At 33.6% G+C, this 13,331-nt stretch overlaps 2 protein-coding genes and 3 non-coding genes across 5 annotated transcripts in view; 4 read left to right on the forward strand and 1 right to left on the reverse strand.

The window, feature by feature from the left end:
* Positions 1 to 13,331, reverse strand: part of LOC129792688 (ARL14 effector protein-like) — a 693,823-nt gene that overhangs the window by 532,262 nt on the left and 148,230 nt on the right. The gene's annotated exons all lie outside the window — the stretch shown is intronic.
* The window catches only part of LOC129792553 (helicase domino), a 32,440-nt gene that overhangs the window by 3,822 nt on the left and 15,287 nt on the right, over positions 1 to 13,331 (forward strand). The window contains exons 3-13 of the mRNA XM_055831687.1: positions 840 to 1,005; positions 1,284 to 1,398; positions 4,173 to 5,221; positions 6,547 to 6,643; positions 6,722 to 6,993; positions 7,060 to 7,186; positions 7,265 to 7,577; positions 7,650 to 7,836; positions 9,439 to 9,575; positions 9,673 to 9,859; positions 11,764 to 13,017. Of these exons, the coding sequence (XP_055687662.1) occupies positions 840 to 1,005; positions 1,284 to 1,398; positions 4,173 to 5,221; positions 6,547 to 6,643; positions 6,722 to 6,993; positions 7,060 to 7,186; positions 7,265 to 7,577; positions 7,650 to 7,836; positions 9,439 to 9,575; positions 9,673 to 9,859; positions 11,764 to 13,017 (3,904 nt within the window). The remainder of the gene's footprint in view (positions 1 to 839; positions 1,006 to 1,283; positions 1,399 to 4,172; positions 5,222 to 6,546; positions 6,644 to 6,721; positions 6,994 to 7,059; positions 7,187 to 7,264; positions 7,578 to 7,649; positions 7,837 to 9,438; positions 9,576 to 9,672; positions 9,860 to 11,763; positions 13,018 to 13,331) is intronic.
* LOC129794377 (small nucleolar RNA Me28S-Am2589) lies at positions 1,084 to 1,197 on the forward strand. The gene has a single exon (XR_008751042.1). It is a non-coding gene; the product is annotated as a small nucleolar RNA Me28S-Am2589 (small nucleolar RNA).
* LOC129794375 (small nucleolar RNA Me28S-Am2589) lies at positions 3,876 to 3,984 on the forward strand. The gene has a single exon (XR_008751040.1). It is a non-coding gene; the product is annotated as a small nucleolar RNA Me28S-Am2589 (small nucleolar RNA).
* On the forward strand, positions 5,305 to 5,414 carry LOC129794376 (small nucleolar RNA Me28S-Am2589). The gene has a single exon (XR_008751041.1). It is a non-coding gene; the product is annotated as a small nucleolar RNA Me28S-Am2589 (small nucleolar RNA).

The following is a 13,331-nucleotide window of genomic DNA, read 5'->3' on the forward strand; positions in this document are numbered from 1 at the left end:
TCAGGCTCAAATGAAAGATATTAACAAGCCCTACAACTGCTCGGAACATCGCAAGTTCAAAAAATGACCGCAAGTGGCGCTAAAATCGAAAACAAAATTTTCGATGAGTTTTCGATGAATATCTCGAGCACCGCTTTATAGAATTGTTTCATATTTTGATATGTTATAGCTGGCTATAATATCTTTCATCATACCAAAAATGAAGAAAATCTATGTAACCGTTCCGGAGATATCGCGTTTTAAAGTTAACATGTCATATCTTGAGTTGCATAAGACCAACGCCCCGCGAAGTGGGGCGTTTTATATATACACATATAAAAGTAAAAGTAAAGTAAAATATATATATAAATGCATAGATATATACATATAAAATGCAAAGATAAATATATATAAACTGCAAAGATAAATATTAAATAAAGCATGGATGGAACAGTATAAAGCGAAAGAACGGTAAGTAAAACTTACGGGCTGTGATTCTTTCTTTGTCAGTGAAATGTGAAATTGACTGAAAATTGAGGATGGGCAAATTTTGAGGAGAGACTTACTCGTGAGCCGAATCACAGCCAACGCCCGCCACGATTAAGGATTTCTTCAAAATTTCTGCGCGTTGGCTGTGATTCGGCTCGCGAGTAAGTCTCTCATCAAAATTTGCCCATCCTCAATTTTCAGTCAATTTCACATTTCACTGACAAAGAAAGAATCACAGCCCGTAAGTTTTACTTACCGTTCTTTCGCTTTCCTGTTCCATCCATGCTATATTTAATTTTTATCTTTGCAGTTTATATTTTTTGTGGCTTCTTTCCAATTAAAATGTTTTGTTTTTTTGTTTGTTTATTCAGGCATACAGAGCATGTGGCTGAACTCTTTTTCCTGCAAGCTTCTGGAAATATGATGGATTACCCAACGTGGCGGAAGAAGCCACAAACACCAGAATTGATTAATTTTGCAAAGACATGGAGATTAGATCAGGCATCCAGTGCATCCGATGATACAGCAGCAAAGTTGGTGAGTTTTTTTCTCGTCTTTTCTTCCCTTTTTCGATTGATTGAAAATCAAAGTTTGTCGTACACACACAAAGAAGGAGAGAAAATGATGAATTCACCAAACTGAATTTAAATGCAAAAATTCTCTATTCTTGAGAATTTTGCATAAAATAACTTCCAAGGATGTTTCTTGAGGCATTTGTCTGATTTTATTTTTTTTTTTTTTTAATTTTTATTTTTAATGAAATTTTTGACTTTATTTGAAAGGAAACTAAAAGAGAAAATATTTTTTCGTTGCAGCTTCAAAATTGTGGACAATCTTATGGGACGGAAATTAAAATTCCAGGAGTCGGAGCAACGCCTGTGGCTGTTTCGACAACCCTCCCATCAGCTGTTGTGCAACTAACGCAACAAGGTACGTTTTTTTTTTGCAAATTATCCGTTTTCTTTCCATAAAAAAATTCAACAAATTTTATTGAATTTACAACCACATTTTTTTGTTGAATTGTGCGGCAATTTGTTTTGATATATTTACATTAACTCAAAAGTGCACAGAATTTGTCAGAAATTTAATTCTCTCGTGTGAGAAACTGTGTGATGTTCTGCAAAATAGACAGGAGAGAGAGAGAGAGAGAGAGAGAGAGAAAAGTTACAAAATGTTGTTTAGCAAATAAATGTGGATGGTAAATGTGGTTTTGAGAAATTGTGCGGTGAAGCATTTAAATTTTTGCACAAGAAAGGGTTTATTTTGTTCTAAACGTGTCGTTGATTTCTTTTAAAAAAAAATCTTTAAAAGAATTTATTTCAGTGTTCTAAAGGTTTTATTGGTTTCTTAAAGGTTAAAAATTAAGTTTTATTAGGTGGAAAGGGTGAAAATTAACATTTTGACTGAATATATTAACCAAGAAAGAAGGAAAAGGAGTTTAGACATTTCAGTTTGAGGAACTTCTTCTTTAGTTGAAAAATTGGGGAATAGTTTATCGTATAGAAAACTAAAAAAAATAATGAGAATCAGCTGAGAAAAGCCTAGAGAAATGCTCTTGAAAAGTAAAATTTTCAACTGAAATTCATGCTCAAAGAATTCTAAAATTCTTCCTTTAATCGATTCTTTTAGACTTTTGTTAAAATTATAAATGTTATCCTACTTTTTTGCACTCACAAGAGAGAGACTAGTCTGTCTTGACTAATAATTCTGACTTAGTCTGTCTCTTATGCCATACTTAAGCTGGCTAAGGTCAGGCTCTTAAGAAGCATTCAGCCCTAGTTTAGCCTGATCTAGCCATAGTAACCTTAAAAATCTGACCTTAAAAAAACTGAAGCCTAACTTAAAAAAAAATAGCAGCCTATTTTAAGAAAACTTAAACCTAGTTAGTAAAAATTTTAATCTACATAGTTCGAAAAACTTTAATCTAATTTAGAAAAACTTAGATCCCACTTAAGACGATTAAACTAGGTTTTGTAATGAATTTTAGTAAAAGACAACAAAGTAAAATTGTCGAGAGTACTAATTAATAAATCTTACATTTGTCAATTCTGGGTTTTTGAAACGTTTTTTGAATATTTTTTATTATTTAATCAGAGACTAACTTCCATATATAATTTTATGACCTTGTAGCAGCTTTAAAAAAAACAAAAAAGGTTTTAATTTTGTAGTTTAGAGTACAAGATAGATCCTATTTAACCTCAATTTTACGTTACAAAGAAAAATAAAATAAAATAAAAGAAATCCATCAACCTTCATTTGCAAAACAACTATTTTCTTACCTCCTAATTATTCGTCATAAACACAGAATCACAACAACAAAAATTAAGAATTGGTAGTTCCAGAAGCACAACGAATGTGTGAAAAAAAAATTTGGAATAAAAATCCTAAACATTAAAAAAAAATCCTTAATTTATATAATAAAATTTTAAAGAAAACAATCTCTGGAGATTGCTACAATATTTACAATATTTTTTATCTTTCTTAATTATTATTTAGAAAGATGAAAAAAAAAAAGGATAAAAGATCGAGAAGCATTTTATTTATTTTGTGTTTAATAGAAAATTCGTTGTTCTATTGGTTCTACAGTAAAGAAATTTAAAAGAAAAAACAAATTTTGAAAAAAAAAATCATAAAAAGAAAATTTAAAAATAAAAAATTGAAAGGCATGAAGGAAAAAAAAGAAGAAATAAGAAAGAAAAAGTAGCTAAAATTGGATTCATTTGTTTGTTTGGGGGGTTGGTTCTCTTCTCCTTCCATAGGTCACATACCCGGAAGGCCCCAGGGGGGTCGTCACGGGATGGTGTTTGGCCAAATTCCGGTTCCTACAGCACAAGGCAATTTATCGATTCCTCTGGTGCCAGGTAGCACCTTTCAAGTCATTCTCATGTCTATTTTTTTTTTAATTTTAAAGATTTTCTTTTTTTTTCTATTTATTTTCCATTTTTTATTTATCTCAATGTCGTGCCTTTTTGTGGAATTTATTTTTCTCTTTCTTTTTTTGAAAAAAAAAAGAAGAAAACATCAATAAAGCATGATCTGAAGTAATATTTCTTTTATTTCCAAATAAATGTTTCAAAAAAGGTTTTTGTAATTATTTTTAGTTTTCAAAATTTTAATTTAGTGAGATTTTTTTCTTTGCCAAAAGAAATTCTCGCATGAAAATTTAATGCTTTTCAATTTATTTAGAAATCTTTTTTTTTTTTTTTCTTTTTTTGAATAAAAAGTAAATTTTGAAAGAAAAAGTGAGCGAGAGAGAGAGAGAGAAAGAAGTGGATATTTTGTAAATTTACGCAATTCTCCAATGATTTAAACAAAATCTTTTAGTTTTAAAAACTTGCACACAAAAAAATTTAAAATTCTGGAAGAGATTTTGAAGACTTTTCCTTTCGAAAAGAAACTAAAAAATAAATAAAATGATGAAAAATGTCTTCTGATTGTGATTTTCTTTCTCTATTCTTGAGAAGTTATTTCACATTCAATGTTTGATGTTAAATGAGGCATTTGTCTGATTGATTGTTAAAGGAAGAATTTTTAAATGAAAAATATAAAAATAAATTCTTTTTCTTTAAAAATTCTTTCTTAAAGTTTTTTTTATTTAAAAAAAAAGAAAAGAAGGAAAAGAAAATTAATTTTCTTCCCATTTTGTTTTTTTTCTTTTGCAATCTTCGTTAAATCGTTGGGAAAACAAATACAAAAATCAAAAGGTGGGACACCTTTGGTACCTGATACCGTGGAGACACCGGACAAGAAGCCACCACTACTGTCAACATCATCATCATCACTTACCACTCCGGCCACCCCGTTGACACCTACCCCTTCCACGCCGGCGAGTTCAAGCGGCGGAGGGACGCAGGAGCAATTTTCAGTGAAGGCAAAGCAGGAGGTTTATGTGATGCAGCGTATTTCGGAATTGCAACGTGAGGGCTTGTGGACAGAGAAGCGTCTACCGAAGCTGCAGGAACCATCACGTCCGAAAGCGCATTGGGACTACTTGCTGGAGGAGATGGTGTGGCTATCGGCGGATTTTGCCCAGGAGCGCAAATGGAAGAAGGCAGCGGCGAAGAAATGCGCGCGAATGGTGCAAAAGTACTTCCAGGACAAAGCAATGGCAGCCCAGAGGGCGGAACGTGCTCAGGAGGCGCAACTAAAGCGAATAGCTGCCTTTGTGGCGAAGGAGATAAAGGTTTTCTGGTCGAATGTTGAGAAACTCGTGGAGTACAAGCAACAGACGAAGCTCGAAGAGAAACGGAAGAAGGCACTCGATCAGCATTTGAGCTTCATTGTGGATCAGACGGAGAAGTTTTCGCAGCAACTTGCCGAGGGGATGAATAAGAGTGTTGTGGACGGGAGTGCAGCACCGAGTCTCAATAGTAGTCGTATTTCATCACCTAAACGCACCGCGCAGTCAGATGATGAATTTTCCCCGGGGAATGAGTCATCGGATGACGATGAGGAGACAATAGCAAAAGCCGAAGCGGAGGCAACGTGTGTCAATGAGGAAATTCTTGCGCTTCAGCGTGAATCTGAGATGGATTTTGATGATTTCCTCAAGGAACTGCCGAAGGATTATCTCAAGAATCGTGACAATATTGTCCTGCCGGACATTGATGAGGATACAACCGAGAGGGTTGATGATTCAGCTGATGAGGAATTCAAGGCAACGGCTTCCAGTACGGATGATGAGGAATCAATAATGGAGCAGGAGAGTAAGGAGAAGAATAAGGATCACAAGAAGGAAATTGCTGAACTTGAGGTAAGAAATTCTTTCTTTTTTGAGATTATATTTTTCAATTTTTTTTTTCAAAGAATACTCATTGAGAAAAACTAAAAAGAATAAATAAAATGATGAAAAATGTCTTCTGATTGTGATTTTCTTTCTCTATTCTTGAGAAGTTTATTTCACATTCAATGTTTGATGTTAAATGAGGCATTTGTCTGATTGTTAAAGAAAAAAGAATTTTTAGGAATTTATTTCTGTTTGAATTTTTTTCCCGAGAAAATCTTGTGATTTGTATAAAAATAAGCCAAAATGAGACAAAAAATTAAAAACTCTGACTGTTAAAAGGAAGAACTCTGATTCATTTAACCCTTTCTTGTCCATTGGGACATTGCGCTTACTAAAACGTGAAACATAAAATTAAAAGTATTTTCATTGTTCCTTCAAAGAGAAAATAACATGAAATTCACACAAAAGAAGCAAAAGGAGACGTTTTGACTGATAAATATCTTCTAAGAGCATCCATAGAAAAAAAATATCCTGATGAAAAGATTGAATGTTTCACTGTTTTTATGTTTCATACGAAAGCGAAAGTGATAAATCAGGCTCAAAATCTTTAAGAGAAAGTAGAAAGGACATAAATAGATAATTTTTTACTTTAAAAAAAGCTTGCAAAGATTAGCCCAAAAGATTGCAATAAAATTATGTGAATATTTCATTTTATGACCCTTTAAAAACATGAAATATTTGCGTTGATGTTTCTTCGGTGTAATTGAAACATTTTTGATTTTTTTTCTATCTCTGATTGTTCCTTTCTAAAGGATTAAATGATACTTTTTTAATGTTTGAAAATACATTTTTAACCTTTTCGCGTTCTTTTAGTTTTTACGTAGGTCCTAACGTGAAACATTTAATATTCCCAATTTTTTTTTTTAGGAATTTTTATCTTTTTTTTTAACTGAGAAAAACCTGCAAAGATTTATGAAAAAATTCAAGAAATGACGTCAATACTGCATTAGTTTGTCCCTTTAAATAGATGAAACATTTTCACTGATGTTTCTTCGGTGTGTCTTTGGTAAAGTACCCTTGAAACATTTTTTTGACGTTTCTTTTCGATTGTTAATTGTTCCTTTTCTTCGATTTAACAAATACTTTTTTAATATTTAAAAATACATTAGAAATAATTTTCTTTTATCCGCAAAAATGTCTGATAAGTCCTAATTTTGACTAAATTAAAAAAAAAAACATAAATCTTTAAATAATTTTATTACTTATTTCTTTAGATTTTTTTTAAGCGAAAACTTTTCAGAAATTCTTAAAATTTCAACAACAAAAAAAAAACTCATTAAAACTCATTTTAGGCTGACAATGAGATGAGCATTGAGGACCTAATGGCAAAATACAAAAACCTACCGAAAGTGGAAAAGATGGAAATTGATTCTGAGGCATCGGACGACTGTAAGGAATCTTTTTTCTTCTTTTGCTTAATATTTGATTAAAGAAAAAGACTTAAATAAAATCAATTTAATTTTGCAGCATCAAACGGAGGAATGGATGAGGATGATGAGGAATCGGAGGAGGAGCAAGAGAGTGACGAAGAGGAGGATGAGACAGATGATGGGCAAAAGGATGATGGGCCGAGTTTACAGAATTTATTCAATGAAGAAAGTGGTGGGAATAAGGATCAACTGATTGACGATGCTGCTGCAATTGCGGAGAGTCTTCAGCCAAAAGGGAATACGCTGTCGTCGACGAATGTTGTCACTGAAGTGCCATTTCTTCTTAAGCACACCCTCAGAGAGTACCAGGTGGGTTTCTTTTCTCATTATAATTTGATGCAAAATGATTCATTTTTTGTTGGTTTTTTTTTGCAGCACATTGGCTTGGATTGGCTCGTGACGATGCATGATCGGAAATTGAATGGAATTCTTGCGGATGAAATGGGTTTGGGTAAAACAATTCAAACAATCTCACTTCTTGCCCATTTGGCGTGTTGCAAAGGTAACCACATTTCTCTTTATTTTCTCTTTTTGAAAGAAGTTTTTTTTTATAAATAAAACTTTCGAATGAATTCGGCAGGCAACTGGGGCCCCCACCTGATAATTGTCCCATCGTCAGTGATGCTAAATTGGGAGATGGAATTCAAAAAATGGTGTCCAGGCTTCAAAATTCTCACATACTATGGGAATCAGAAGGAACGCAAAGCAAAACGAATTGGATGGACAAAGGCAAATGCCTTTCATATTTGCATAACATCCTATAAGCTTGTCATACAGGATCATCAGAGTTTCCGGCGGAAGAAGTGGAAGTACCTCATACTCGATGAAGCACAAAATATTAAGAATTTCAAGTCACAACGTTGGCAATTGTTGCTTAATTTTCAAACTGAACAGTAAGTTGTTTTTAAAGGAATTCTCTGTAAAACATAACTTTGTCTTTATGTGGATTTTTTATTAATTTTTAGACGACTTTTACTCACGGGAACTCCACTACAGAACAATTTGATGGAATTGTGGTCCCTCATGCACTTCCTCATGCCACATGTATTTCAGTCGCACAAGGAATTCAAGGAGTGGTTCTCAAATCCAATGACGGGGATGATTGAAGGGAATTCCGAGTATAATGATTCCATTATAAAGCGATTGCACAAGGTGAGTTTTTTTCTTTATTATTTATTTTAAATTGTTTTTTTAAAAGGAAATCTGAAAGCGGAATTCCAGAGAGAAAGAAAAATTAATTTTGGGCCTAATTCAGCGACCACGAAACCCTTGAAATCTTTGAATTTTGTACTGAAATTTCAAGATTTCAAGCGAATTTCAAGGGTTTCTTGGTCGCTGAATAAGGTCCTGTTTGGAAAATTTATTATTTGGAATTTTTTATGATTAGAAACAAAAATTTATTCTGTTGGAAAAATAAAGATTAGGCGGATAAAATAATATTCCCTGAGAGGAATCTTATTGTCAGCAATATTTCCACAGAGAATTCTTTTTGTTTGACTAAAATAGTCTCTTTTGTCATGAAATAATTTAATCTGCCAAATAATCATTCTTTTAAGTTAATTAATTATTATTCTGTCAGAAAGTTTATATTTATTCTATCAGCAAATTCTTTTATTCTGTCAGCAACTCATTCAAAATATTTCTTGTCTGTTATGAAGTAAATTATTCAGGCAGCTAAGGCTTTTATTCTCTTAGCCATTTCTTTTATTTTATTAGCATATAATTTTTATTTTCACCGCAAATGATTCTGTTGTAATATTGTTTTCAATAAAAAAAAATTATTCTGTCAGCAAATTATAATACTGACAGGAAATAAATCTATTCTGTTAACAAATTATCCTGTCAGTAGATAAATAGTTTTATTCTCTCAGCTAATCCTTTTATTATCAAATAAAAATTATTTATTTCCTAAGTAGGTATATTTTTTATTCTGTGAGCAAATTCTTTTATTCTGTCAGCAATTTATTATTCTGATCTTAAATAATAAATAATTTTGTGAGTAAATGCTTTTATTGTATTATCAAAAGCATTTATTCATTCATCGAAAGTTCATTTTATTCACTTAGCAAATAATTCTATTTATTCTGTCAGCAAAAGAATTTATTCCTTCAGCACATTTTAGCCGTGATTCTTTTTTATTCTGTCAAATGGCAAAATTTATTTCATTTTGTCAGCTGTCTAATATTTATTCTGTAGGCAAAATTTTTCAGGCAGTAATATTCTTTTAAGTCTCTTAATGATTTTATTTTATCAGAAAATATTTCTAACAGGAATTTAACAATTATTCCGCTGAAATTTAAAATAAAAATTAATTTCTAAACAAGTTTTTCTTCAATTTGAATTAGTTTAATCTTTTGAATGCTTTCGAAACTTGATGAATAAATTATTTTACTTATTTGATATCAATGCTCTTAAACTTTTTTCTAACTAGAAATAAATGTTTTTAAGTGTATGAGATTCTAAGGAAAATTTGAGAATTCTTTGAAAAGAACCTTCTAAAGACATTTCCATACATAAAATAGTTCAAATTTCTCAGTGATTTTTCAGAGCATGATGATTCGAAATGAAATTTCACATTTGAGTGTTTTCTAAAAATACTTTTCTAGAAATCAAATATAAACGTTTCCTCCAAATATTCTGACTGACTTTATAATATATAAATGAGCGTCTCTCTCTCTCATTTGAGAAGAAGAAGAAGTAATAGAAAATGTTTTGTGTGGTTGAATAAATTTCTCTAAATCTTTCGCCCCAAAGGTTCTACGACCATTCCTATTGCGACGACTAAAGTGCGAAGTGGAGAAGCAAATGCCGAAAAAGTATGAGCACGTTGTTATGTGTCGACTATCGAAGCGTCAGCGGTACCTCTATGATGACTTTATGAGTCGTGCAAAGTAAGAAAAAGAATCGTGAAAAAGAAGTGCAAAGACCTCTGACTAATTCATCGTATTTTTTTTTCTCATTTAATTTATTTTTTTGCGCGTGCGATAGAACGCGAGAAACTCTTGCATCGGGAAACCTCTTGAGTGTCATCAATGTACTGATGCAATTGCGCAAGGTGTGCAATCATCCGAATTTGTTTGAGGTACGACCGACCATATCCCCCTTCCGTATGGACGGCATTAAGTATTGGACGGCTTCATTGGCGTGTAACCTCTTTGATTACAATCCACTGGAGGTGAGTTTTTTTCTTTTCATTTTTGGTGTTTTTTGTGTAAGCTCTCAGGGATTCTTTGGGCGAAATTTATTTGAATCGATGAAAATTGCATTTAAAAAAATATATATATTTTTAAAACAGTTTTTAAATGAAAAATTTGATTTGAGAGCTTATTCAAAGAGAAAAGAATTGCAAACGATTTTTTAAAAATTATTTTGAATTTGAAAAAAATCAACATATGAAAAAATGAGGGATATTTACCGCCCGTAAAGGGATAGGATGTTTGTATCTCGATAGGCAAACATCGTACTGTGCTCGCCGAGAAGGCATGCTGTATTCACGCTGTGTTCACTATCCACAGCTGTGGGTATGTCTCTCTCAGGCACACGGAAGCGAACGCCGAAAAACAGAGATGAAAATGCCCCTGCCTGGCTAACGTTGTAGTGGTACACGTTGGTCAGATTGTTGGATTGAGAGAAAGAGATGATGCACTCTCATCCACAAAAAACAATGGCCCTCTTGCATCAAATACGGAGAACGAAAGTAACACCTAGATGACTTTCCAATCTGTACACAAATCCAGTTTCACAAATGATAACCCTCTGAGCGCTCTTTGTTGATTCTGTGATAGGGTGAATGGAAACATTTGCCTACCCTTTGGCGATCGATTCCGATCAATGAGGAAAGAAATTGCCGCGAGCTGTCGTTCGGCTTGGGCAATATCGATCTTCAATATATATCAGATAATGATGATAAAGAACCGAGGACCCTTCCACAATAGACCTTTCAGGTCGCAGTGGGATGAAAGCGACTATACGCATTCGCCTCAAATAAAATCTGAATCTGAATCTGAATATCGCAAAAATTTTCCTTTTTAGATTAAAATATTTGCATAAAAAATCCTACTTTAAACGTTAGAGGAAATGTCAAACTGAAGCAAGAAAATAAGAAGCGTGTACACGTTAGAAAAGATTCACAGTTAAAAAAAAACGTTAAATACTATGTTATACAATTCAAACATAAAAATAATTTCAAACGTATTAATAAACGTCAAATGTTAGAAAAGAAATGCCAAACTTTCAAAGAATTGAATTGAAAAAAAAAATATTACACCCTTTGCAAACTCGTGCTAGGGCTATGTTTCAAAGATAAAGAAGAAGAAACGTCGTTAAAGAAGAAACGTCAAGTGTCAGAAACGTAAAACGTTAGAAATGTCAAAAAGGCTGTATTTTTTATCTCTACACTTCTACAAACTTATGTTTTTCCTTTTAAAATTAATTTTTGAATCAGGGATAGATCTATAAAACAATTTATAGTTATAATTAATTATTTTTGAGTATTTTAAGATTTTTTTAAAGCTTAAAGAACACTAAAAATTGATATTTACGGTTGTTGCATTAAAATTTGGGGCTCTGGACTTGGATTTATATATATATATATATTTATTTCTGTTAATTTTTTAACTTTGACGTTCCATTTTTTAAAGTTTGACATTTCGTTTTAACATTTGACATATTTACTGAAGTTTGACAGTTTTTGCAGTCATTTGACAATTAATCTTTTAACGTTTGACATTTATTTTCAGGAAGTTGACATTTTTTTAAACTTGATTGACGTTTCTTCTAATATTTGACATTTCCTTACGTTCTTTTTGTCAAATTTAGACATTTAATTTCTGTCCTTTGACGTTTGTTTTCTCAATTTTGACGTTACTATTCAAATATCTTTGACGTTTCTTTTTTGAAATCAATTATTTTTAGTCAAAGATCTGACATTTATTTTCTAACGTTGGAAAATCTATTTATGAATATTAATATGAATAATTAGATTCATTCCTAAATTATATCTAATCTAATTTAACAAAGTTTTCGCAATTTAATCGCAAAGAAATAACAACGAACTATTGTTGTTTTCTTGTGTTTCAGCAAATTGATCTCCATTCACTGAATTTAGTGCTAATTAATCTAGAACTAAGTCTCACGGCGTATGTGGCACATAGATCTAAGCAATTGTCAACCCCACGCAAGTTGATTGAGGAGATTGACACGGCTCCGGAGTTACCGCCACGATGCCCAACGGGGCGCTTCCGTTTGCACGTAAAAGTGCGCGATGAGCGTGTCCAGGAGGCCCTTTGTGAGAATTTAGTGAAGGTTGGCACGAGTCCGGCAATGCGGGCGGAGGGTAGTAAATTCGTGCCGATTCCAAAGTTCCTAGCAATTGCGAAGAATAGTAGTAGTAGTGCGAAAATGGATACGAGTGAGGCCATTGCTCAAATTGTCCATACAGCTGCCTCGGGTGGTGAGGGGGTGGCAATGACACAAATTGGGGGTGTTCAGACGTCAACGGTGGTGGTGAATAGTGGGGCGATTAATGTGCGCCGAAAGCAGGAGCTGTCGAAGGTAATTGGGGAGAATACGGGGATGATTGTGCAAACATCCAATGGGCGCCACATTCTCATCCCGACGTCCTCGACGGCGGGTACAGCAACGACGGTTTTAACGCAAAATGGGCAACGTTTGACGGTGGTGAGTAAGAATGTGGGGCAAATGAATAAAATAGCGCAACATGTGATTGCAAAGCCACTCATGATGAAGCCCCAGAGTGGGCATACGCAACCACTTGCGGCTGCTGTGGCGCATCATCTCAAGTATCGCACCACGTCGCAGTATAGTGGGCGACAGTATAGTGCCGTTGAGGTGCCCGAATCGGAATTTCTCGTTGCGGAAACGGAAGAATCTCGCCGAGAACGAAGGCTGAATCAATTGCGATTGCTTGGGCGGACAAATAGGCGGCGTGTTGATGCAACACCCGTCTATGGGGAAGATCTTCGGCAATCAATTGTTGATTTGAATGCGGCCCCAGTGAAGAATGTTTTCCCATGGACGTGTCGTGGCTATGAAACCTGCCGAAATATAATGTTGCACCCAAAGCGTGAGGTTGAGACATCGCTGGGGGATGCAATAAAGACATATGAAGAGCGGACGCGTGCATTGTCGTCCATCTTTAGTAATTTTGTCACATTTGTACCAAATGTCTCAGCACCAATGCCAACATTACACGTCTCCCACCCGCCACCGTCCAAGCTGAACGAGGAAAATGACAGACAAACCACCCTGCGGGAGGAACTCTCGTCAAAGCTTGTCCTTTTGCATCCCATCATTTCAGCCATGAGCACGCAGGTTTGTTTGCAATATTTTCTTCTTTTTTTATCATTGTTTCACGCATCGGATAAATCAATGAATGAATGCTCTTGAATTTAAGAAATTCATTCATTTTTGCACCGATGCCAGAGAAAAAACAAAGCTAACTGGAAATTCTTTTAATTCTATATAATTCATAATTTTTTCATGGGAATTAGAGAATTTTTGGTTTGCTACATTGTGTTTTTCATTAAATTGTCTCATATTCTTGTTGAAAAAGCAGATTTTATTAAAAAATCTCCATAAAAGCTTTAAAAAAATACGTGAAAAAAAATTTTGTTTTGGTGGATTCG

This window comes from Lutzomyia longipalpis, chromosome 3 (assembly GCF_024334085.1).
Source record: "Lutzomyia longipalpis isolate SR_M1_2022 chromosome 3, ASM2433408v1".
Lineage (NCBI taxonomy): Eukaryota > Metazoa > Arthropoda > Insecta > Diptera > Psychodidae > Lutzomyia > Lutzomyia longipalpis.